Source organism: Anas platyrhynchos, chromosome 4 (assembly GCF_047663525.1).
Source record: "Anas platyrhynchos isolate ZD024472 breed Pekin duck chromosome 4, IASCAAS_PekinDuck_T2T, whole genome shotgun sequence".
Classification (NCBI taxonomy): domain Eukaryota; kingdom Metazoa; phylum Chordata; class Aves; order Anseriformes; family Anatidae; genus Anas; species Anas platyrhynchos.
The window spans coordinates 61,861,641-61,889,211 of NC_092590.1; the positions used below are offsets into that span (position 1 = coordinate 61,861,641).

A 27,571-nucleotide genomic window follows, 5' to 3' on the forward strand; every position below is an offset into this window, starting at 1 on the left:
AGCCTCGCCTGTTGACAGGCATTTATGTGAACCCTCAAAACTGTGCTGATGGCAGGTTTAACACGACCTTCTTCTGCGAGCTGGCATTCTAGCTCCGTGCTGCAGACTGGGGGTCCCCTTCCTGCCCCCCTCCCTGCTTTTGGCCTGGGGATGGTGTGGTGTGAGGGAGAGAGGTGTGGGGTCTCCTCGCTGCTAGCTGAACCCCCGTTCAGCTGCCTCTCGGGCACAGGCCGGGCTGCGCTGGGGCCTTCCTCACTGCTGTGCTGTGTGTCCAGCTCCACGTGGAGTCAGTTCAGGGAGCTAAACTATCCAAAAGCTGCCGACTTCTGTAGCATTAGGATATAAATTTTTGTGGAAATGTGTCTTCGTGTGTTAGGAGTTGACAAGAAGTACTTGCTAACGTGTCTAGACAAATCATGTCTAGACAAAGCACTTTCTTATCAGGTAATATGTGCGCGCTGGAAATATAAATACATGACACTGTGGGCTTGACGGCATGGGCTATAATTACTGCTTCTGCGATAGGGCGTACAGAACATATTGCCTGTAACAGCTTAAGCTGGTTAAGGGTCTGGCTAGACTTGTGTGTCTGCAGTATTTCCCATGAAGTGAGCTCTTCTGGTGCACGTTTTTGTGGAGCTTGGAAGTGTAGGGTATGGTCGCACTAAACCGCAAGGGAGAATCCTAAAAAGTGTATAGCTGCTGTGGAAAAGCTAGGAAAAGGGAGAGGAATAAGACAAGAGGCCACAGAAAAAAACAGTCATCTCTTAAACTGATGCAGTTGCTACAGATACGGGGAGGGGAAGAGAGAATTTGGAGGAAACTCTGGGAACATTGTGGTCACAAGGGTTTAGTTGCCAGTACTGTTGGTTAGCTTTAGGACTGTCAACGTGGAGTGTTTGGAAAAAAAAAAATAGATGTCACTGTGTTCTCTTGACTTTTCCATCTTATCCTGGGTTGAAAAACTGAAGTACTAGAAAGAGAGGTTTTGTTGTTAAGCTTATAATTTCACAAGCATTTCTCTTCATGGTAGTGTGATTTTCAGCAATATTGCTTCTCATTATTGCATTCTGCTTTGTCCCTCATTGCTTCCTTTTCCCAAGATCTCTTTCATTTAGCATTTTTGATTAGAAAATTAATTGAGGTAGTCCAGTGATGGGCACTGTATTTCATTGGAAATCAAGAATAATGCCCTTAAAGATGATAAAGACTGTGGCAGCACACTGAGTATCAGGAAAAAGTCTTGAATAGCATTGCACAAAATGAGCATCGTTCCTTTTGTAAATTAATGATACAGGGATTGTGCAGAAAAAAAAAATTGGTCTGTCATTACATTGTATAAAGTTAGTATGTTTCTGGTTTAAAAAAAAGGAAAGATAAATAGATACAGGTGTAATTCAGTAACCTCATTAGTTTACTGTTTTAGTTTACAATGTTAATATTTCCTAACCTGCATAATAGTGAGATAGAACAGATCTTTTTACCTGTTACAAACTTGTATTTTTGGAAATGTTTCATTGCTAAACTTCCTCATATTTTTATATATTGGAAAATGCTCTCTCCTTTAGAAAAGGCTTTAGAAAGATTCATCATTCTATTTCTGTATAATAGTTTGTAGAATGTTTTCATTTCAGGGATTACTTTGAAGCAAGTACTGTTCAAATTCTGCTCAGTGTATTACTTAATGTTTCTTTACCTTTGACACCAGTAATTCGCTAGAAGGCAAAGTACTAACTGTGCAAAATTCAGTTTTTATGTCCTTGTTAAATCAGTTTCTACAAGATAAACTTTGATAAATATATTTATTTTTGCACATTCACTGCTTTCAGTAGAAAGCATTTTTCTTGGTTGTACCGATGGTTATTTTAGTCCATTTTTTGCTGGTGGTCACTTTTCCTAGTCCTTAAGAGTATACAGCCATCACTGCAAAATGATCAGATCTATTTTCTGCTTCCTAGCTCACTGCTGAGCTCTCCTAAATTTTGTTCTGGAAGCTACTTCAATGTTCAGCTACAAGTTACTGTCTCCCTGTCTTCATACTTCTTGGAGGCTATTTTGACTATTTTGTAATAGCGTTAATGGATGTTAATGTGTAGTTTAGTAATATCCTATTAAAGGGATTCATTTGTGAAGTTTGGAGATGTATTCTAAATTCCTGATTAGTTGACTTTTGTCATAATAATGGTTGTTTTATTGCTGACAAGCCAAAATTGTTTTACAGCACAAAACCTTTTTCACTTAGTGTTTTATTACCTCATTATAAAGGTAAAAATAAGCTTTTTTTTTTTTTTTTTTTTTTAATTTTCTTCTCTGTTATAAAGACATGGCTGATTACATCACATTTAATGGCTCCTGTTAAGTAATTGCATAAAGTAGATCCACATCTCAGTTTGTGTTCTTACGCAAGGGTTGGACAATGGAAAAGCAAAATGCATTTCTTCCAAGCAGGTACTGTTGACCCTTTAAAAACAAAACAAAAAACACGCCCCAAATCTAAACCAGAAAAAAACAACCCAACCAACAGCAAAACAGTGAGTCTAAACTGGAGCTTATGAGATGTATGGCATAGCAGTGACATTGGGCAAGGAAACCAGCATCATTTATGTGTGAGGTCACTTCTTAAAGAAGAGTTGAACAAGGTGGGGTTGAGTGGAGTGTACACTCATGCTCATTTTCCCACTCACCTTCTTAATGATGTGCAGGTTCAGGTATTTTTGCCTCTTAGGAAGAATTATGGTCTTAAACTAATAAATTAAAATTATTATTGATCGCAAAATAATTGTCTGTGTCTAAGTGGTACATAATAGCTCATTTCGCTGCACATTAATGGACAGGAATTGTAAAAGTGGATATAAAATGTCTACTTTGAGGTGAATGCTTTATTGTGTTTTGTCGTCTTATGCTACATCCCTAAACACTTCTAATAACGTATAGACTAAATATATTAATAGGAAGTTTAAGCTGCATTTTTTAAAGATTACACTTACAACATTAAGTGTGATGAAATGTCTTACGTTATATGGAGTGTTATAAAATCTATCATTTATTGTACTAAACCTTTATGGTTAAGCAACTAACAGCCTCTGCAGGAAGAAATACTAAATCAGGCTGACTATAATTTGTACATCACACTCCAGAGAGAAATTTACCTAGTGAACAGATATTCAGAGGCTTCTACTTTAGGCCTTTTGTTTTATAGGCAATGTCAGAAAACTGATTATTTATTTACAGAATTGTAATTTTTATTTCATTTAAATTTAGTTCAGTCAGTTATAGCTACTTCTGAAGAGGTTTCTGCTCCATTTTGAATAGCTATTTTTTTCCTGGAAAAAGTACAGGTGAAATCAATATTTCATGAAATGAAGTCAGTTATAACTAAAACAAAAAAGACTTCTGTGCCACTAAAGATTGTAGTTTGTTTGCTTGTGTTTTCACTTCGATGTTTTATATCTGACCTTCAGGTTTTTTCTTTTCATTTTATTTGTAAACCAGTTTTGTGTTTTTTTTTTTTTTTTTTTTAAGCTGCTGTTATACCTTATGCTCAGTTTGCATTAAGTAATAACTATTTTTTTATAAGCTCCTTCATTCATTTATTTTTATTCTGTTTTTTTTCTGCATTTTCGTGGAACCAGGAAAAACGTTGAAATAAAGATGTACTTCCTGGAGATTTAGCTAGATGGTTTGAGGTTTGTAAAATGAGTCCTGTACTGTCTAGGTTGAACCCCTTTTCTCTTTTAATAGAAGTAAAAGTAGTTTCAAAGGTTTTAGGGTATGTGCTTTTAACACTTCAGTTAAGTATTAGTAGTTTTGCCGGCATTCTGTGTTGAAGATAGATTTAAAAAAATAAATTCTTTTTACTATTAAAATGTCTGCATTCTGCCTTGCCAAATTTCAGCCTTTCAAATGTGTGCTCTGTTTTTCTGTTCTGCGTTGGATCTTCCTTGAAATACCTGCTGATCTCTGAAAAGATTTCCCTTGTTTCCTTGATTTGTTTGTCTGTCTTTTAAAAAAACTCTCTGTGGTTTCATTTGTTTGGTCAACTAGATTATCATAGATGCAGCCCAGGATAATTTTCCTTCTTCTAGAACTGTATTTTTGCAAGAGCAGACTTTCTTAGCTGACACTCTAGTGGATATTACAGACATAGACAAACATACCAGCATATTTTTGGTATACTTTTAAAAGTAAATATTTTTCTTATCCTTTCACCTTTCCACTGTTCCTCTGATCAGTTTCCACACAGGACTGGCTGACCGTGTAGAGCACTATGTTGATCACAGTTCTGCAATTAACATGTAATTGTTCATGTAATTGACGTGACACCTTGAAAGTTCCCTGGGGTGTTTGTGCAGTTTAACATTGCTTATGGAGCAGTGGGCACCGGGGTTGGCTTTGGATGAGCTGCTGAAATACGTGGTATGGGTGGAAAAGCAGGAAAAAGAACGGGATCTCCTTTTAGCATCAGAACTGTTACCTTGGTTGAACGATTCAATATTAACTTCAAGAATTTTCAAACCTTCTGCCTGTCAGATTGGAAATGGAAAGATTTTCACAAAAATTGTTCAGCTGTCTCAATTCTCTGCATGTGTGTGATCGAGAGAGATTGACTCAAAGCCAAAGCTTTGAGATGAAAATTGCCTTCACTGTTTGTCTAAACCATAGACGCTTGAGGCAATCGTTGAGAAACCCAGAGAAGAAAACTGCTTAATGTAATATATGGCTGTGTCAAAAAGGTGCTGTTTTCATAGATGGTATTTCTGTATTTTAGTTTTGTCTTATTCATGATGAGCTTTGAAGTACTAATGCTTGTCATCGGATAATAAATTTTATGCATTGGAGGAAAGGTGTGTGTTTGTTTTTACTGCTACTATAAAGGATATCTGAAAGATGTAGCAGACTGGAAAAAAAAAATCTCCTAGTGGCAGTCGTTAATGCTGAAGTAGTGTGATCCAGTCTGAAGATATAATTGGTGTAAGTGAAGAAGGGCATGGACATACTGGATCTGTGAGACACATTTGATAGAGGATCTGACAGAAATTGAAGTGACTGTAGCAGAAGTTATGGAACAAGCTGACAGTGAATAAATTTACAGGATGAGCTGGTTTTCACTGGAGACCTTTTTAGAAGAACTTGGGGATGAAAAAGTCAAATGATGAATGTCTGAAGTCTTGCTCAGAATGAACTTGATTTCTGAAGGCTGGAGGGTGGCAAATACACTGCTGATTTTAGAAGTGCACCAGGAGTTTTGTGGAACTACATGCTTCTGAGTCTGATGTTTGCACTGAACAGTAGAAGTAATGTTTGTTGGAAAAAGTGAGGGATGTGCACTTTGGAAAACTTGTATCTGCTGTAAGTCAATGGTCAGTCCTCTCAATGGAGTGGGATCTTACAGACCTGTGATGTATGGTGTATTTGTTAATGACCTGTAAAGGAGGGTTTTGGGTTGTGACAATTTGAGAATGAGGGTAAATCGAAGAATTTCAGAAGAAGTCTATGACACTACTAACTGGGCAACAAAATGGCAGAAGCAGCACATCAGAGAAGTGAGAATTGTGCTGGGAACAACGACAACAATTCTGTCTTCATATGTGAGATGATGGGCACTGAGCTGACCAGAAAACTTCAGTCTTCAGTACAAGTAGTGAAGGCAGATCAGATGTTATGAATTGTTAAGAAAACCACAGGAAACAAAAAAACAGCATCCTTACATCACCGTCTGAATTTGTGACTTGTCCATGTGTTGAATACGGCTTCTGTTTTGGTACTTTAGTCTCAAATTTTTTTGAGTTTAATGAAGCTGGAGAGAGCTCAGAAAAAGTTAAGAAGGCAAAAATTTACCTTTGTGTGAAAAGTAATTGGTGAAAATGAGTCTTCCACCTGGCAAGAGACAATCTAAGATTCTACATAATTGTGGGTGGTAAAGAGAGGGTAGACAGGGAGTTTCTTTCAGTATAAAAAGCAGGGAGCACCAGCTGAAGGTGGGTAGGAGCTGTGATCTAAGCAAATGAGATGAGGGGTTCTTTATGCAACAGTTGTGCACTGTGAAACCTTCTGCTCAGGATTGTTGTGGATGCCAAAATGGCATTCGTAAATGGTTTCAAAAAGAAAACAGGAAAATTTAGTGACTTGGATATAGAAAGCAGGACGTTCTAAGTAAGGAAGCCTCCAAGGAGTTTCTTAGCTTATGGATAAGTTGCATCCGCAGATGGCTACTGGAGACAGGATACTTGGCTAGATGGAGCTTAATAGAATCATACAGTCAGGTTGGGAAAGACCTCCAAGATCATCCAGTCCAACCATTAACCTAGCAGTGCTTACCGCTAAACAATGTCTCTAAGCACCACATCTACATGTGTTTTGAATACCTCCAGGGATGGTGACTTTACCACATCCCTGGGCAGCCTGTTCCAGTGCTTCACAACCATTTAAATGAAGAAATTTTTCCTGATGTCCAGCCTGAACCTACCCTGGTGCAACTTGGGGCCATTTCCTCATTTCCTATTGTTTGTTGCTTAGGAGAAGAGACAGACTCTGACCCCTGCTGCAGCCTCCTTTGAAGTAGTTGTAGAGTGATAAGGTCTCCCTGAACCTCCTGTTCAATAGCCTTTGTTTGATCCAGTTATTTGTATGGAAGAGAAAACATGCAGTGATCTGGTTCTTCAAGGGAAGAAGTAATGGATAGGCAGAACGCTTGCTGACTTCTTTTAAAGGTGTTTCAAAAGAATTACATTAGGTAGAAAGCTGAGTATGTGAGGGACTGCTGTTATGTTATGACATAAGCTTGCATGTTACTTAGAGCACTTAACATTAAAAAAAAACAACACTTCCTTTTTCCTGTGTGATATTTGGGCAGTGCTGTTATATGCATTTCAGATAATAGCTAGGTATTGTAGTTTGGTGTAAAGACTGGTAAGTAGAAAGGTTGTTTAGAAGTCTTAGCACCAGAAGTGTAAGCTGTACCAAAAAATGTTGCTATTAAATATGTAATATATTGTTCTGTTCTTGTTTACAGGATTCTAAGTAACAATAAAATAACAGAGTTGAAGAATGGTTCCTTCTCTGGATTAAACCTTCTTGAAAGATTGTAAGTACTTCTTAAAATTTGTTTTCACTTAAAAATAAAAATAATTGTATACTGTTTATTTCATTAATAGTTCTGTAACAGGATATGTTCCCATTATATTTTGATACAACTTTGTGATTGCAGAGTTAACATAATTAAGTATTTTCTTTATGAAAATGAATTTTATGTAACAGCCTAAAGGGTGCTTAGTAAAAGCTGTAACTCTCAAACTAGGTGCAAGTGAAGAAAATGCAAAGTCAGCAAAACAACCAACTCCTTCCCTCCCTCCCCCCCATCAGAACTCCAGCAAACAAAAACTTTCCTACTTTTTAAAGGGCGGTAATGAAATGTGACATTTTACAGGAAAGCTGTAGCTCATAACCCGATTTGGGTGAGATTAGGGCATTTCCAGTGGGAAGTTCACTGGAACACTATGATGGACTGGACTTGCTTTCTTGTTGGCCTTATAATATGAAAACTTAGGTTGTAGAGAAAGCTGTTTAATTTCTTTTCTTATGAAGTGTCAAGCCCTCTATCAAACAACTTCAAAGTATTTGTCTAGGGGAAATAAGTATATGACAGCCTCTAAAAGAGACTGTATGCACTGTAGGTTTGTTACTGACATACATGTTAACAGTTTTGCATGTTACTTTACGGTCCCTGTATATGCCAAATATATGGGGAAAAATGGGAGCCAGCCTGATGGGAGTAACCTCTTTGACACCTTTTGCTTCCTGTTTTCACTTTCCCTTTCAGATGATGTATTGCCTATGGGATAAGAAGCATTATAGCTTCTGTTACAGTCAGCTTTTTTTCCGGCTGGTAGAAGGTCAGGATTGGCAGGTTGATCTACCTGGGAGCAAGCAGAAACTTTAGAGATAGGGATTTTTCTAGGCCATTTGACTGGGAAGGTAGCCAGTTTCATAATAATCTTGCAACATCTAGGAAGAGTTCCAAAGGACTTCTGGCTTCAGGGGATTAAAAGAATTTTATTCATCCTCTGAAACTTGAAGGCTGCAAACCCAGTCACCTGGCCTAAATAAATTCAAATGCTACCACCATTCCATCCCCCACAACCTAGGAGAAAGATCTGTCTCCTGCACTGACAGATGAGCTCTATTGTAGAAATAAGCCTTTGTGCCAAAGAAGCAAGGTTATCAGCAGGGACGGCATTCTGGATCTTTACACATTATTTTGGCATCGTTGCTCTAGGTAATAAAAGCATCTGCTGACAGTTGTTAGTTGTTGAAACTCATTACAATTTTCAGACAGGAAATACTTGAAACTCTAATTAGTTTGAGGTGATCGTTTACATTTGCTCTATGAGTCCAAATCTTAATTTCATTTAATATAATAACCCAGCTTTCTTCAATTTAATGCCTGTTGTTTGTAAGGATTTTTAGGTTATTTTTATATCTCCTTTCAAGAAAAGGAAAAGAAAGCAATACGTAATCCATCATGTTTTGAATGTTTAAAGTGATCTGGGATAGGCAGTATTTAGATGGTATGGTGATGTAATTTGAATGAGATAACACACTGTGCGTACTAGTGTAGGAATTAATACACCAACAAATGATTATTGAGGGTAAGGTGTCTTCATCGTAAAGGAAGGGATAATTGGCATGACACACTAGTCCTTAATGACCACTCATTCTTGTGTGTGTGCAAGACCTGATGAGGGGAAAAAAAGTATTTAATAACAAAAAATAAACTTTTCTGTTTTAAATACTGCTAAGACATGCATCTAACTTTAGGACAGAAGGTAATTGTATAACTGAAACAATTTTTCAAACTTAAATTAATAGTCATTCTCTTGAGGCTATATAGCAGACTCATCCTGGGGAAACTGAACCTGACAAGGTACCCTTGCCCAAAGGAACCATGAGTCTCCTGTGAGCTTTTCATCATTATTTTTAGCAGTCCAAACGAGTGTATTGTACTGCAGTTGGTGTTTGAACAATTTGAAATAACACCTGTAGTTTGAATTTCTCAACTTGGAAGTTTAGCCACTGCCATATTCTGGAAGGGTATCAAGGCATCATTATGTAACCGTAGTTCTTAATTCTGTCTTCTGTGAACTAGACAGTACTTGTTTACTCGTAAGCTCTCATTCTAAAATTACTGCAAACAGTTTGAAGAAACAAGATTTATACGTTGGTTTGAATTTATTCTGTAACCCCTTATGTGCTAACCTGGATTTAGGAATGATAATTTGAGAAAATAATAGAGAGCATTTCTCACACAGGTCTCAATGTGCTTCTCGAATATGCAAAATAAAAGCTGTACTGCAAGTTTAAAATAATTTATTTTTTTCTACCTGAAATGTTTGAAATAAGAAAGACTTACCCCCTATTGATCTTCCATTTGGAAACATCTAGTGGCTATAATTCACCATTATATTGGATTTCCTTCCTGATTTCCTTTTGTATATGTGATATTTTAATGCTATTATTTTTGATGTTATAGGGGTTGTAGACTTGGCCATGATACCTTCCTTGTGATGAAAACGAGATACAGAATTGTTCTCCTTTAAAAACTTCAGTTTTTATATTAGCTTTTGCCAACTCACAAGATGAAACACTCTGACAGTCTGTTTTCTGTGCTCTTTCAAGGAAATTAAAAGATAATTTGGTATAATACTACATAATAACATTCTTGCCATTATGTTGATATTGAAAGCTTTCTAAAATGTGGGAATTGTAATGGAGAATGACTAAAAAAGATTAATGGCTGCTCTTGTGAAAGGGAATATTTTGATTTGTGTTGGAATTATTAATATCTGTGTACTGCATCCTCCAAAAATTCTCGTTAGATGTTACCTCAGTAGAAACAGAGTTCTGATGTGTTTGCATGTGTGACAGGGAAAGTAAGGAGGCCACAAAGTTTGACTGCCTATGTGCTGCGTCTTTGCCGAAGAGGGAGTACACTTGGAGTGGTGTTTGTCTGTGGCCTTCAGCCCTTCTGGCAGAAACTGGAGTGCTCAAATGTCTGCCTCTTTCAGACATAACAGAAACACCCTCCCAATTCTCTAACAGTGCTTCTCTATTCAAACTGTTCTCAGGGCTCTTGTTCTGTCCTAAGAAACCATGGATTTCAGTTTTTCCCACTGGACTCTTAATATAAAAACTTCTAGAAGTTCAGATGAGGAAAATTTTATTCAGTGACCTAGAAAGAGTAGAAACAGGACGAAATATTTACTTTTGGTAGTAAAGTTGTTCCTGTTTTGAAAGGAGAATGTAATTACAAATATGCCAGTATTTGCTAATGTAATCCAGTGCTGAGGATAATTCCAGATATGTTTGTTTTAATTTTCTTGTTTGTGTTGGACTGTGCCCATTGTCATATGCGTGAACACGTTACTGGTTGATGTAAGTACTACTTTGACCTTCCTCAGTTAACTGTCATCTCAAATTAAGAATTTTAAATAATTTCTTCTCACTTTCCAATGAGGGAATTGTCATTTTATTCAGACTGTTGTCTTCCAGGGTGGAAAAGATACAATTTCATGAATAACTTAATATTACTATAAGACACTGAAATAAATCCTCTTACTATTTCCAAAATGATTTTTGAGTAAGCGTGAGCAGGCTACAAAACATTTTTTTTTAAAGTTATGTAGAGAGAGATTACCAAAATAAGAGCGTTATTTAACTGAAGGATGGAATGTTTGTTGGGAGCTTTTTGGACAGTAGCATTTTCTGATTTTAGTTCCTGTTGTGATAGTGCTGCAGAGCATGTACAAAGAGGAACTTGTGTTCTTCTAGTAGTGGAACTGATTTTTATTATATTTTGAAGTCTTCTTAAAAGTGATCGATGTGTGTTTCTTGTTTGAATGACACTGAGCAGAGAAGTGGTTTTATGGATATTCAGAAACTTGTTTTCTGCTCAGACATTAGGTCTGTTTTCAGTTTTGGGAGCCACATTTCTTTTTGTTACTTGCATCTCTTCAAGAGAAGACTGGGAGTTAGGCTAACAAAATGGTATTTGTTTGCCCTATCCTTGCAGTGCTTCAGAGAGAATTTTTGAAAGATTAGTGGTACGAGAGAAAATGTTCCTTTAGTCTCTGAAAAGCCAGTGCTCCAAAACTGAATAGTTTGGAATGTTCTGAACTGTGGGAAATGGCACAGAAATTGAAGGAAAGAAAAAATAGGGCTTCTGGTCTGGGCTCTAGCTTTTGTGTATACCCTATAAAACTGTGGGAGGGAGAGGTTGGCTTTATGTAATGATTAACCTATTTTTATAACTTCATACTTTGTCCTTTCTCCTCATTTCCTTTTTGAAAAGGCATTTCATATAGTACAGGTCCCTGTAAGCTAATCTCTCTTACATTAATTTTCAAGCTCTATTAAAAAAAAAAAAAAAAGATTACTCAATAGTAGTGGAGAGCTAAATGTATACATGCCAGTAGGTACATATATGCATCATTTGTGCCTGCAGGATGCTTAAGTAACTGCTTAAACAATCTTTGTGTCCTGAGACAGAAAAGGATAAGTTTGTAAATAGGGTGTATTTATGCACAAGTAATTTTTAGATACTTATGCACGTTTTTTTTGACGTTTGGCTAATGAAATACAATTTTAAATTTTAATGAAATAGAAGGATTGTTTTTAATGGCAAACCACAGTTAAATCCAAGTATATTTTTTCATTTCTATTTTTGTTATATTAGCCAAGTAACATTAGGGTTGATTGTTAAGCATCAACATTTTTGCTTATTGAGAAGTTGGTATTTGCCTGCTTAATTGTGGATTTGTGGGGAAAAAAAGACTGAGAATAAGAAAATCCTTTCTAATGAGAATAATTAAACACTGGAAGAGGTTGCATGATAAGACAGTAAAATCTCCATCCTTTCAGGTTTTCAGGACCTGACTGGATATCATAGTGGAGCAGTTCATCTGACTCAGTTGTTGCTTTTAGCCAGACTGTATGACCTCTACCGATCCCTGCAAACTTAAGTTTTCCTATGATCCTAATCCCAGTTAGTTGCCTCACCTGACAAATACACGAGCATCCTCATCTGCAGTGTTCTGTAGATTTAAGGAAATTTATTTTTTTTTAATATAGCTTCTCAGTTCAAGATTGCTCATCTGCCTGGCTTGTGTTTTTTGTTGTTTTTCAGCAGTATTTCTAATTACTAGATGGAAGATGTAGTTACTGTAAAATAAAAGATGTGCCAATGAGATAGAGCTTGAAGTTGTAATACTACCCTAACTGAAACCCTTCTAGTGGATTTCCGTGTTTTTAAATAAACGTTTATTTGAACAAATTAATATCTATCACTATATCCTGTTGGTTAAGCTTTGCCAAAGAAAAAATAATTAAAATCAGTGAATAAGATGATTACATTCCATTTGCTAAAAATCAGTAGTTCTGTTGGCAGATATTAAAAGTGGTAAGAATAAAACAAAACCCTTAAAAGCCAAACACAACTTTCTAATGAGATCGTCTTCCCCACCCTACCCCTTTGATGAGGATGTGACCAGTCTGTCAGTTTGGCCACAGCTGCCACTTCTTGAAGCTGTCCCAGATCCCGGAGTCCTGGCAGCTGCACCACCTGGGCATCAACATCTCATCCTATTTTAGGAGAGCTGCCAGACATGTCAGTACTGTGTTAATTTGTGCTCTTTAAATGTCTCTTACGTTTCACAGTTTTCATCTGCTAATGCTTTTTGAGAGCTGAACACATAACTAGTCTTCCAAATGATTGCCTCTGGGAGTGGGAAAAATCCCAAAATGCAGACTCCCCAACTGTTGTTGTTGCAGGTTGAGAAAAAGCTATCGCTTTGGGTATTTGGGATGTTGGTTTTTTTTTGTTTGCTTTAAAATATTTTAATATAGTTGTTGATTAATGCTTTGCTATCTTATTTAAAAAATACGGAGCATCCATTGAATGAGTTCTATGAAAACATGACAATTGTTGGCATTTCTTTTCTAAAAAAAATGTTAATTCTGGTTTAATTATCCCTCTGGAACTTGTTTTAAGACCTATTAAGAGGAGGAAAAAAAAAATACTATGTATAAATCAGACTGGTCACTTTTTATAAACTAATCTGAAACAGATTTTGGAAGTAATAAAACTCTTATAATTCTTAAGCTACATTGTTGTGGGTTGGTTTGTTTGTTTTTCCACTGAAGTGTGGAATTTAAGTAAGAGATGTATCAGAGAGTACAATTTGAATTAAAGTAATGAAATTAAAGATAATCTAAACTAGTGGATTTCCAAGGCATGCTGCCAAGGTTTTTTCTCCCCGAGTGGGAGTTGTATGATTTCAAATTAAAGCTTTAAATATGAAAAGAGACTATCATTTTTCTTCATTGTCCAAAGACTGATGGTAAATAAGTGATGACTAATATTTCATATTCTCAGATTTGTCTCAGTATCGGGACTGGATTTATCAGCCTTCTGAAAGAGGCTTAGAAACATTAAATTTTCAGATTCCTAATACTGCCTTGGATGCTGCTGGCAGTCCCTGCTCCACACAGGGCAGGAAAATAAAGTTGAAATAAGAGAGCAGAATATACACAATATACACACATAGTTTGATTTAAAACTAACTGGTGATACTGCAAGGTAGATGTGAAGTATTTCAACTATTTAAAATGTTTATTAGGTATGGCAGTGAGGCCTGATCCATGTGCCCTGGCATTGTCTGTTGTACCGTGTCTGACTAATCTGGCTGCAGGAAATGCTATTGTGAAATCTCGGGATGAACTTGTATTTTCATTCATGCGTATCTGTGTGATGGTAGATGTAATCCTCTTGTACTGTTCTTTTTTTTGGCAGAACTATTAATGTTCTAGGAGCTTTTTTTTTCCTACCCCAGCTAACTAAAACATTGGTTTTAATTGGAATTACTAATTTTGTTTTCAAATATGAAGCTTTCCTGCATTACCAAAAGAGTGAAAACTTTTCCATGTCACAATGAATGCCTGAGAAATTTCAGTAATAATACGGTACAAATATTAGATGAGCAAGAAGGTAAAAATATTTTTAGCAGTGATAAAGTTTGTTCAAAACTCTGTAGATGCTGGGAGATGCTACTTGTGATCTTTCAAACTAAGCCATATCTGCAGGATATCTTAATTCAGGAATTGAAACTATTGTACAAGGACATCACTTGTACAGTTAATAAAGCTGTTTAATGACATAGTCACTTTAATTCCCTACAGTCTCCTGTTCTAGAAATGAAAGATTTAAAAATCTGTGCTCTGAGTCTTTTTGCCATCTTTAAGTGGAATTTTCAGCCAAGGCTTTTTTTTTTTTTTTCTGTTAATGGTAGTGGAAACTTTCAGTTGTCTGGTATATTTTTACGATCTTGTTTTGCTGCTTTGGTAGATGTTGGGCAATACTAAAGCATTAAAACGCGGGTAGGCTGAAGAAAATGATACTGAACTAGAATGTATTGTACTATATAATGAGCAAATGTAATACATCTTGAGCAGGTATAATTTATTTGGACAGTATGATAAAATGTCTTTGACTGTACCTTTTCATGTGCTAAGAATCAATAGAATATTTAAAGGAACATATATGCTGTTTATATTCCTCTTTCTAATTAAAATACAGGTTTGCAAATTTCAACAGACATGTCAAAAATTACAAATGTATTGTATGGGGTTTTGGGGTAGTTTGCAAAGTGACTAAGACAAGCTAGGTATATCTTCATGTATTTATTCCTATATTTAATGGGTACTTTGTGATTAATGTTTTAATTTTTCTACATAGGGACCTTAAGAACAACCTTATTAGTACTATAGATCCAGGAGCTTTTCTGGGACTTTCATCTCTGAAAAGACTGTAAGTAGCTGGTCTTCCCCCCCAGTTTATGGGGGTGAAATAGAATAAATTTTGTGTGTTTGCTTTTTATCTTCTTTGTTTTTTATCTTTTTTTTTTTAATCTGTTAGAAGGTGGATATGTATCACAGTCACAGAATTGTAGGGGTTGGTAGGGATCTCTGAAGATGGAGTGTGTGTATCTATATAGTTTTGCTGTCTAATACACACATTTACATCTATATATAAATATAAAAGTCTGCTTTCAGTCTAAAAGAACTGCTGCTTCAGTCTTCAGACTGAAGAACATCTACTGCCCATGGCTTGGCAGTCTCACTTGATCTTACTGGCAGTCTCTCTTGTATTATTCCTTTCTTTTAGTATTTCAGTGACTTGAGACAACACTGGGTTGTTCACTCAGAGCTTTGATGCCATCAAGTGTTGCTTTATTAAATGTTAAACTCCCTGTGATTTTTTTTTTCTATGGGTCATAGTGGAACACAAAGTCCCTTGCTATTAATATTATGCTGAAGTTACTATGCTGTTAATGCCGCTTTACTGAAGGCTGTGCCAACATTTCCATTAACGCATTTTTCAGGGATCTATACCTTGGCTGTAAAAATCCTGTATTAGATGAAACTTGAAAAACAGGATATTGGTGTGACAGCTTTTTTTTTTTAACTCTGTTTTTCAAAATATCTGGGACGGCTTTTAAGTCATGGAAATCCTAGTAATTCTATTTTTCACAGGCCTTTGCTCAGTGTGAAACTTTTGCTCTTAAATTTTCATTGTGTTTATGTTTGTTACTGTTCAGATGATCTGGCTCAGTGAAAAGAAGATTTTGTTGCTAATTGCACTTTCAAGAACCTCAAAAATAAAGCTGAAGGGCCAATTCTGGAACTTGCAGGCTTAATTTTTATGTCTTATTAAGTCTAAGATTTACCTCGTAAATTATGTAATGCTTATGTATTAATATAAACATTGAAATGTTCATACCTGTATACAGTAAATAAACTGGTGTAGATATCTTTGGCAGGCTAAAAAAAAATCAGTGAAGTAGCACATGAATATACCACACAAATGCAAAAATATGCTTCGTAGTGATATAAGCCAAGCCTGTTCTGAGGGGACTTATGTTAAAGGTTAGGCTTATTTTACTGTATATAGGCAAACCATTATTGAGTTAGAAATGGGGTAAGGAGTGTGTGTGCATACATCCATAGAACAATACATTTCGATTTTTGCTGAAAAAGACTAAATGTATATATGGTACGTTCCATTACTCATGACTCTTAGTTGAAATACTTCAGTTTGCAGACTTGTATGTCATTTTGAAATGAAATAGTTTATTCTGATTTTTGCTTTTTTCCTATTGATAGAGACCTAACTAATAACAGAATAGGCTGCCTGAATGCAGACATATTTAGAGGACTCGTAAATCTTATTAGACTGTAAGTATAATTTCTTTGTGTATTATTTCACTTAAGTGTTTTTCTCATGTAAGTTAACATTCTGTGTTTTAAAGGGACTAGTTTGTTTTAAGTGTGTGCATGAAAGACATGCCCCGTTTGTGGTCAGTAGCAAGCTTAAGATAAAAAGAAATGGGCAGGGCAGGAGACAACCAGTGGATACTACTATGTAGTCTACTTTGCAACTGTTTTCCAGTTTCTTGACTGGAAAAGTAAAGGAACTTTTTTTTACTTCTCCAGTTCCTTATACTGGGGGAAAAAGAGTAGCAGATCGTACAAAATATTTTCTGTAGAAATGTATGTCAGGCTTACACAACCCTGCTTTCTTACCCTAGCATCAGTATAGTTGTGTTTTGCTGCCTTTTTTGCATATTTTGTAAATATTCTTTATTTATTTTAATAAAATAACATTTAAGATTACAGAATGTTTCTTTGTCTTAGCTATTTGTTTCTTACAAAGTTTCACTGTCTGTGGGGGGAAAAAAAAAGGGATGTTTTTGAAGTACCACTGAAGTTTTACTATATAAATTTTTTATTTTTTTTTTTACAGCATGTTAGTAACATCAATTCAGTGAAAACAATGAAGTTATTTTAAAAATTCTGGAAGTGTATACTGAATACATGCTAATTGTTTATAATAAAGTATATGCTACTAAACCTTGTACCCGATCTTAAAAATTCCTCAGCTAAGAAGTATTGGGGAACAGTTTATCTGGGGATTTTTGCTATGCTTTTGAACTTGATACAATTCTTAGTCTTATGAACTATGGCAGCGTGCCATAATAGTTACTTAAAGGTTTTAAAAAATAATGCTGTGTTGAAGAGGGATCTTCTTTGTAAGTAAGTTTCACATTAATCTCTCGAGCATGAATTGAAATCATTTTTACTTTTATTTCTCAGAAATCTTTCTGGAAATCTGTTTTCTACACTTACACAGGGAACATTTGATCATCTTGGTTCACTAAAGTCTCTGTAAGTATTGCATCTAATTTTAAAATGATCATTTGTGTTTTAAAAAACAATTACATTATTAAAACATGCTTCAGTGTTTTCTTGGAATGGCCTTTTGTGTGAAACAAAAATAGTTAAATCCAAAACTTCCACAGTTTTTTCCAGATTTTGATTGAGATTTTTACATTAATGTGAGTGCTTTCACTTGCTAATACTTCAGTTTCTATTTGACTTTTAAATATCATAATAGCATTTTTTAAAGCCTGAATTAAGTGTATAGGAAATGTGCATGCAAACATACAATATAAACACACGATACTCTGTGTTTATAGAAAAACCTTCAAAATGTTCAATGTGTTACAAAGCTCTGCGAGAATAATGCTATAGCAGCTTCTGGACTTGCGAAGTTTTACTCCATATGTATGATTCATACATAGATACTTCATATTAAATAGGATCATATATTTATTTAAAACCTATATCTGGAGAAATGCCTGTGAACAAAGACCAAATGGAGTTTCACAAGAATGTTGGTTTAGTGTTTGAAGTGTTCAGCCTATGATGTGCTATCCTCAAGACATTTGCAAAAATAGAAATAAATTGTTTTTAATAGAGGATAAAACAGTGTGTAGGCACAATGATCCGTTTTGATCCATTTTAACTATTTCTAAACAGACTAATTGTTTTTTACTTTGAGTACAACAGACACCTATGGGGGATTTGGTGTATTGTTTTAGTAGAAAGTATTAAGCTCTACAGAGATTTTATGAATCAATGGTAAGCCTTATGTGATTTGCATATAAAGCAGAATAAAACTATCGTTAAAATTGTGAGTGGTGGCTCTCGTAACAGAAATAAATGAGAGGATGCTTTTTATATTTTTGTTGATTTTAATGTTAAAGCATTTGATTGCTAAATAAGCCTTTTGTCGATGAAGCGTGCTCTTAAGTCGTGGTGATGCATATTCAGGCACATTATTTAAAAATTACTAGAAATTATTTCATACACAAATATTAGATGTTATCTGTATTTACTGAGAGGATTACATTTCTTGAGGATTGTTTGCTTTTGACGTGACACCAGAGCTTGCAGGGTTATTAGAGTACCTTCCAATATGTGGTAGTAGGCCAGGCGGCTGTGTTGTGGGGTTTGGTCATCTGTTGACAGTGTGTCTGTGCCTGCGAGAGGCATCTGCAGCTGTTCTGTAAAGCTTTCAGACCTCCAAGTGTCTCATTTCATCATTGTGAATACTCGTTTTGCATTGCAGAGAATTTCAGACTGATTATCTTCTTTGTGATTGTAACATACTCTGGATGCATCAGTGGCTAAAGGAAAGAAATATAACTGTACGTGAAACTAAATGTGCCTATCCCAAATCACTGCAGTCACAGACGGTGACGGGTGTTAAGCAGGAGCTTCTGACCTGCGGTAAGCACTTCTGACAACTGACACTTATTTTCTAATGCATTTGCTATTGTGTTAAAATTATTGAACAGGCTTTTTTAGTTTTATTTTCTTGAAATAAAGCACTTGTATGGAATGTGGTAAGAGTGATTTGTTTTTAAAGACTTGGTTTTATTCCTTGTCCAGTGTTGTTTGCTTTTTGGAAATAAGTTTTTGATTACAGATATTAGTCCGCAGAAATTAAGGATGAGTGGTGATGCCTTTTCCTTCTAATACTTGTTTTAAGTGATTTTTACCTAAACTTCATGAGAGGAATCAGAAACTGTTATTATTTTTTCCCCAGTCTAGTTATCTGGCTTCTCATACACACAAATAATTCCAAGCCAAAGTCTGAAGTTAAAAAGGTCTTCATCTTATCACTGATTTTATTTTATGGTATTTTATATATTTTTTTAAATTTTGTTGTTGTTTAGTTTCCAATGCAAATAAGTAAAATTGGGGTAGGGAGAGTCAGTGTAATAATTTTCTGGTTGGTTATGTGATTGATACATACAAGAAAAACTTGTGAGAAAGTAGCTTTATTTAAGAAGAAGGGGGAATACCACTACACTAGGTTGTTCTTAGAGCTTTCTCTTACTAGAGAAGGACTAGAATGCACACTGAACTACTCAGATTATTTTTTGACGGGTTCAGGAAATGCTTGGCAGTCTTCTGTGCCTAACGGTAGATCTGCCTCAAATAGCCTTTCAGGGTATGTCCTATGGCTTTAGGAAAGAAGGAAAAAAAACATTGTATTACCTATAAATTACAGTATGCTTGCCAATAGTGTTTCAGAATAACTGAGGTGTTTATAGAAGTGGCTTGCTTTTCTTTGTCAGACTTCTGCTAGAGAAGCGCATGGCATAAGCATCAGTTGTGCTCTGCCAGTGGAAGAGGATATCCTGAGAAGAGGAATATCGACTTCATAAGCATAGTATTATATATATGATTTTCAAATATTAGTGTTGAAAAATTTTAAAGAAATTAAAGAAATAAAATGCACAGGGATATTCTTCTTTCAGATTTATATTCATTCACGTGGATGTAGGATAGCAAATGACTTTGGGAATGTACTACATTAAAGGAATACTTTTTTTTTTTTTTTTGAAAAAGGATATAGTTTGAATTTCTGATGCATCAGATGTGGCTCTTTGCATATAAATTTTGCAAATTGTAGCTTACAGTGCGATTGAATCAATAATTGATATACAGTTAATGAATTTGTCTCGTTTTCTGAAGAATGCTTATAAAACATATTTCTGGTATTAATTATGCTTTTATTTCTTGAATTTCTAGAGCCTCCTCTTGAGTTACCATCTTTCTATATGACTCCATCTCACCGCCAGGTTGTTTTTGAAGGAGATAGTCTACCCTTCCAATGTATGGCTTCGTATATTGATCAAGACATGCAAGTCTTGTGGTACCAAGACGGAAAGATAGTGGAAACTGATGAATCCCAGGGTATTTTTGTTGAAAAAAACATGATTCATAACTGCTCACTGATTGCAAGGTAAATCACTATGGAGAAAGTGTATTCTCCCACCTCCCATCTACCCCTCAGCCCCCCAGCAGTTTCTTGCTGGGTACGTAGAGAGAAACGTCCTTGCAGGGACATAGTAACAGTTAAATCAGGTAATTTAAGATATCATGTATGATATTTCTAACTATTTAGGAGGGAGCTCTAGAGATCGCGTAGCTGACATGTGTATACACACACACGGATTTAACATTGCATTTCACATAAGACAGCTTCGTGGTACGATGCACTTGTAATTTTACCATCCTAAGATGGCAAGAATGGGGTTTTTAAGTGAACTCATGAATTGTTCCTTCTTCCTTTGGACTACACCACAACTGGTAATATGGAAGTTCTCCATCAGATCTGTATCATTTATTCCACCTACAACAGATTTTTGATTTTTCACTGTCTACAAAGTGATTATATATTAAGTAATTGTATTAGTAAATAAGGGTGTTAACTTTATCACAAGTTATGTATTTGGAATATTATTTTAGTTTGGCATTTCTGCAACAACTATTAAAAATTTGTTTTAAGAACAGTGGTAATAATTAATGGAATTGTCTTCTCATCTCTTCTTTCAAAAGTCAAGGAACTTTTTCTAATGGCCGTTTTCTTTCTTCACTGCCTTGTCGTAATTGAGAGCTAGAAGAATAGAAAACATTTTTGTTAATCATAGTGCACTTATAAATAGCTGTGATCTTACAAGATTACTCACAGTTCTGTGTAACTGGTTGTTTCTTCCACTGTCTTTCTGTACTTGATTAATCCTTTTGGTAAAACTTTATGGGAATCTTGTTGCAAGGCTGGGGTTTTTGTTTGTTTATTTTGTCTTCCCAGTGCACTGACAATCTCAAACATTCAGGCTGGCTCCACAGGAAACTGGGGTTGCCACGTACAAACCAGACGTGGGAATAATACGAGGACAGTAGACATTGTGGTATTAGAAAGCTCTGCACAATACTGCCCTCCAGAGAGGGTTGTGAACAATAAAGGAGATTTCAGGTTGGTAACATCACTTTTTCTCAGAAAAAGTCTGTTTACTTTGTTTTTAACTCAAACATTATTGCTTTAAAGGCACCTAAATTAAATGGATGTTCATTTGTAAGTGATAAATTTTTAGCTGTTCATGGTTAGCATGTATTGAAAGAAATGCACACAACTGGAATACTTAACTTTTGAACTTGTAAACTCACATCTTTGTAATAGATGGAAATTAAACTATGATATCATGATATATACAATTTAAATTATTAGAATAGATTAAAACTTTTAAAATGAGCTGTAAGTTAGAGTTAGAATGCATACTGGTGGATTGGGTTTTCCACCAGGTTGTCATTCTGGTTTTTAAAAACTTTTCCTGCTTTCATACGACAAAATAACTGTATAAGAAACAGTCTTGTGTTTTTTTTTTTCCCTGAATATTCAAGTGAATATTATAAATGTTGCTTCCTTTTTATGATTGTTGGGACTGTAGTGCTAGTTCTGATATTCCATTGTGTTGGATATTGCAGATTATGTTGTCTTTTTGTTCTTACCTCTTCACCTGTTTTCCCTTTTCTGATCTTTCTGCTGCTGGTCACTCTAACAACACGTTACTCCTGGAGGTGCCAGCTGTAACAGATAGCTTCTGTATAGATTCTCTGTATGTAAGGTAATTCCCTTTATAATACTCTCTGTTGTACCTCCCTACAGTAGCTCCTGCTGAGAATTAGTGTATGTCATAGCGCATATTTTCACTACAGGTTGTAGGGTTTCTTAATGTGATAACTGCTTTTCATTTATGTTCCTTTATGCTGCTTGGCTATGTCGATCTGTTTACATTAATAAACTTTCTTCCTTTCCCTGTGTACATTAGGGCTCTTTAAAGTTGTCTTTATGTAGAAATAATCTAAGACCATTAACATTTTAAGAAATTAAAAGCAAGTTAAAGCATGTTGCTGAGACGTAGTTTATGGGGGGAGAGAAGACATGCTTTCAAGTACAAAAGGCCTTCTCCAGTTCTAGCAAAAATTCAGGTAAAGCCCCAGCTGAGAACATTTGTGTTGAGTTCATCTTCTTGTTCATCAGCTGGACATTTTTGAGGAGAAAGGTAGTGGCCATCTGGGTACTAGGGAACTGTTAGTAGGGAAGAAACATTAAGGTCAACTTGCTGCACAGAGGCAATTTGGAATTACTGAAGAGTTTCACTTTCACGTTATAATGAATTATTTATGTAGGAAACAGTGTGAATATCTTCCTTTTACACTGTAGTGGTTCCTACTGCAGGGATGAGCGCTACATTAGCAAATGAGAACTTCCTGCTCAAGATAAAAGGTGAAGAAAGTCAAACAGATGCATGCTGTATTCATCAAAGAACATACACATCTATTTAAATCACTTACGCTTTTTTTATGATGCAAGCGTGAATTGTTCTTCTTTGATTTGCCATTAGAGGTGAAAACAGATGGTAAAGGCTTTTTTCAAAGTGTTTTCCATTAAATTAACCTGTGCAGTTCAATGACTGTTGAGTGTAATAGGATTTACCCCCTCTGGAATTCAGTGGAAAGAAATAAGGGAAAGAAATAAGATTTCAGGGAATGTTCAGCTTATCAAAAGCTTCACTGTGTCTGAGTTCACTATAACAGTCTTCCATTTGTAGTTTAGGTAGAGTAATAATAAAGAGTAATTTTTCACCTTTGAGACCATATGGAAATACGGCTTTGACTAGTGAGAAAATGGTTCTGAGCAGATGGCTGTAAATGATCCTAGGTGAATTTGATTTTATAGTTTTTTAGTTGGAACTGGCTAGTCATTTTAGCTGAAAAGCTGCTTCAGAATTGGCAGCTAGATTTTTATCCTTTCAAAGATGGGAGAGTGAAGTGTCGTGACGGAGAATGTTCGTCTTTAGTTGGTGCAGTAATGATGGTTTAGCATGAGTTCATAAGGATTAGCTAAAAGCTGTCTCCATCATGGGAATCGTTTTTGTTGTGTTTTTTAATATACGTATTCTTTTAAGTCTTAGCAGACATCCCAGAATACATTACAATCCATGAATGAATAGAAAATATAATTTGTATGTTAAAATATAACCTATTGCTTCTGCTTCGGTAAATCCTTCAAGTGTTGTTTGGCATAACTTTCTGCTGGTAGCTGATAGGCTGGTAGTTGATAGAATTGTCATAAATGTAAGAATTATCCTTTTGAAAACTGTTACAAGGTTAAATTAATCTTAAAAATGTAATTGTTATGTTGAATTTAGAAAATTATTAGATATAATAATAAAAAATATTCGACTACTTGTAAGCTAATGAAATTATGGTATCAAAACCCATTATTACTAAAAGTTATTGTTCAAAGAAATGTTTTCAAAACAGCATTAAAAATAAGCATGAAAGAAAGAATGCTTCTATAACCTCATGGTCTTGCTCTTTCTTTCTGAAATTTAAATTACAGTGTATAAATATAAATGAATCCTATTTTTCCCCACAGCTGTCTACTCATGTATATATGATAGATTTTGAGCACATAATTATAAACAGTGATGAAGTAAGAGTTAATACAGTCCAAATGTTCACTTCTGCTAGCATCGGTTAAAGTGTGGAAGACATTCAAGCTTAGGCTCCCAAGAAATGAAGAATGCAGCCAAAGTTACACAGCCTTTGTTCCATGATGAGAATTTCATATCGCTGTTCACCTTTTGAACCCTGCTTCAGGGAAGAGCAGAGTACCTCATCTCATGCACGTACTGGGGAGGGAAACAGTTCATGGCTGAGAACAGTTAAGATTAACATTCACTAAGGAAAAATGGGGAACTAGGGAAGCGTAGCTACAGCTGGAGTCAGTTCCCCTATCTGATTCACTGCTGGGCTACAGAGAAACTTACACCTGCACATGGAGTACTGGGACCAGGAGAGGGAAAAGGGCAAGGGACTTGAGTTCCCCAGGTGCTTTTAGTGACTGTGTTTATTTCTATTGGTTTTGCATATGGGAAGTTATGGCAGGAAGCTTGGGAGTTTAAACTGGATATAAACAGTAGGCCATTTAAGTGGAAAGCTTTCTAAATCATTAGATACATAATGTATGAGCTTTATTAGCAAATTGTTTCTGTAAATGATTAAATTTGCTAGAAAAGTAGTAGTGGCTATATGACTGTCTGATGTTGCCAGTCTTCTTTTGAGAAGATTGTGGTAAAAGACGATAAAATGCTCTGTAGGGAGATGAATGAAAAGCCAATGTAGTAGGAATAAAGGAATCGTGACAAAAAGGAAAGAGATGCATAAAAAAATAAGGGAAGTATAGAGATGTACAAAGAGAAAAGAGACAAACCATCTTGTGATCATCTAATCTTTGTTGAATTAAGGAATTAGTGTTACAGTGAAACTCATTCTTCCCATTTAACAGCTGCGGAAGTTCCAGAAGCTATATATAGCTTACCAATGATACTTGCTTAGAAATGCAATATTTAAATGTAATAATTAAAACTATTGCTGGAAAAAAAAATGCTTTTTAGTTGAATCCTGCTGTTTCACTTTTTTCTTTTTTTTTTTTTCCTAATGTTCTGAGTAGTGAGCAAAGGAATTGAACATGCCATTTTTCGATTAAAATATTTTCCTGATCTTCTTGGAGGTCATGTCATACAACATCTGGTAGGACCGCAGAGTTCAAGTTAGTATAACACCACGCGGCGCTCAGTCTGTAATGCAGCATATTCAGTCAAAACTGAGGCAGCCACACTTCAACTTAAAAGCCTTTGGAAAAATACAGCTTTTAGAGAATTGTGTGTAAAGAGACATAGATATACCTTTAAAAGTGCTGGCATTGATGTAGAAACCTAATCTTAAAAAAAATAAATAAATAAAATAAATTGGTTTTGTCAAGGAAATAGCATTTTGAAATTTCGATGTCAGTATTTCTGGAAACCTGAATCTTTGCTTCCTGGAAGCTGTGTTTTGGATGTATTCCCCAAAGTGTTCGTGGGCCTGCACGTCGTCCAGTATCTGTTAACTGATTCTTCAGTTGTCTTTTAGCTGCTTGTTTTCTATTTACTTCATCCTCTGAAGGCTTTTTGTATCCATAAGAAGTAGGAGCTTAGAAATAACTCAACTTTTTAGTTGTTTTTCCCCAAATCCACACAGATTGGGCTGTTTTGATTTTCCCATGCAGGAATTTCAGTGATTTGGAAATATTTATCATGTATAGTATATGTTGTACTCCCTTCCTCACTTCCCAGCAGATCTGTAACTTGCTCTGTCCACGATCAGTTGTTCAGACATGATCCAGCACCATTACTTCTGTTAGCTTACAAGGATGCACATAATGTTGCTCTAAGTTTGCAACTAGGATTGCAGCACTTAACAGAGGCTGCTGTGATTTTCATAAGAAAGGTTTTGTCCTTTCTGCTGGCTTTTCCTCTCTACAGGAGATACGATAAATAATTACAGAATCTATACCTAATCTTTGAAATTGTTTACATTATATAAAATACCAGTACATAATTGCTGGCATTTTCAATCTCTGCTTTTTTTTCATCTTCTTTTTAACACCCTCTATTGCCATTAATTCTGGTGTAAGTTTTCCTTCCTGATATAGGTTGAATAATGACCCTTTTATTAATTTCTTGAAGTGGCCCTTGAGGCATGTGTACTAGGCTGAATGAAGCTATACTACAAGACCCAAATAATCACCTTTCTTCTCATCTAGTACTCAGATATTATGGTGATGGTCATATGAAGTCTCCATATCTTATCTCAATTATGTCACTGCAGTATGGCAAATTGATTGGTAATGCCAAGCTGTTAGAAATGCACAAAAATCTAAGCCTGTATTTTGTCTTTTGGTTTATTGTAATTATATTGTCTAATCTTTTCCATTAGATTCCTTATTGACTTTTGATTTTTATGGTGATGCCATGACTCATGCATTTTAAGGATTCTGTCATTTTAAGCTATCATTTTGTGAGTTGCTTGTTTTGACCAAACCGAAGTAATCTCTGCCAAAATGCCTGCAATGCTTTTCTTCTGCTGCTGAAGGTGCTTGGAGTTGACTAGAAATTCACAGGAATTTGAGATAGAGAGGACTTTCAGGATACTGGAGATGGTTAATGTCTTGTATCATGTAAGACAATTTGATCATAAACCATTCCCTGGAATTGTTGTTTATCACAGAGTACTGTGATACTAGAACTCAACTTCTATGTTTTGTTAATATTACTTACATTTTACTTCCCTGAAGTGGAACGTTTTTTAAGGTATTTACTCCAGTCTCCTTCAAATGCAGAAATTTGTATTTTTTCAAATTTAGGTAATTTGTTCTGCAAATATGTTAATTTAGATAATAGCAGTGATTAATTGGCCATTTACTGACATACAGTCCAGAGATATGAATTAAAAATAACTTTTTTTTTCTAGTTTTTGGATACAACTGCTCTGTGTAAAGATAATAGAAATTCTTAAGACTGAGAAGTGTGTTGGTTCTTCAGGCTCTTCAAAGAGCTTGCTTTGGCTTGACTTGATTATGGTACAGAAAGCCTGGGGTGATGGAATGAAGCTTTCTTTTGCTGTTGGTTTTAGTTGTACCTTATATGTTAGCTTGTGAGATTTGAGATATTTGGCTTTTTGTATTGTAGGTATATGTGGTTTTGCTTTCAATTTTAAGCATTAGTGTTCTGAATGTAAGCAATATTTTATTCATATCTTACTGGGGAGAGGGCAGGAAGCATGGCAGACTGGCTGGCATTTCTTGTCCTTGCCTTTCTCAGTGTTGCAGCTTAATTCAATTGTTGTTTCTTTATATTCTTATATCTCTTTTGAAACAGTTCTTAGGTTTTGAATGTGTATTGCAATTTAACTTTGTGTTTATTCTTACTCATTTTTATCTGCGTATATGAATCTATAGATATACAGTAAAATTACAGAAGAGAAAATGGAGAATATTCTGGTTTCCTTAATCTTAGTTCTCTGTCACTTTAGTTAAAGTAATCCCTTCCTATTTAATCAACATTTCCCTCTCATGTTAATTTCTATTTGGTATATGTTTGGTTGCAAAATCAGTCAGTGGTAGTACCACTACCACTGTTTCAGAATTGGTTTGTTTTCTGCAGTTTAGTGTTAATATGAATGAAGTCACTGATGAAGTTAGTGATGCATGTGAACAGGACAAGTAGAAAATTTCAGCGCTTGCTACTGTTATTTTTAACAAGTATTTATATAGCTTTAATACATTTTTTTTCATGAAATAGGCTTGTTTTCTTTTAGAAGAAAATCTGTAAACTGTTTCTAGCAATTGTATGAGCACCTTTTTCACTCCACCTGCAACCTTATGAAAGAATGAGGAAAAGCTTGCAGGCATTAGTACTCATTTTGTTAATAGTGC

The 27,571-nt window shown here is 35.4% G+C and overlaps 1 protein-coding gene across 1 annotated transcript in view; it reads left to right on the forward strand.

Annotated features, from left to right (window-relative positions):
• Positions 1 to 27,571, forward strand: part of ADGRA3 (adhesion G protein-coupled receptor A3) — a 53,003-nt gene that overhangs the window by 7,044 nt on the left and 18,388 nt on the right. The window contains exons 2-8 of the mRNA XM_027457314.3: positions 7,013 to 7,084; positions 14,789 to 14,860; positions 16,216 to 16,287; positions 17,206 to 17,277; positions 18,524 to 18,684; positions 19,996 to 20,209; positions 21,059 to 21,223. Coding sequence (XP_027313115.1) covers positions 7,013 to 7,084; positions 14,789 to 14,860; positions 16,216 to 16,287; positions 17,206 to 17,277; positions 18,524 to 18,684; positions 19,996 to 20,209; positions 21,059 to 21,223 — 828 coding nt within the window. The remainder of the gene's footprint in view (positions 1 to 7,012; positions 7,085 to 14,788; positions 14,861 to 16,215; positions 16,288 to 17,205; positions 17,278 to 18,523; positions 18,685 to 19,995; positions 20,210 to 21,058; positions 21,224 to 27,571) is intronic.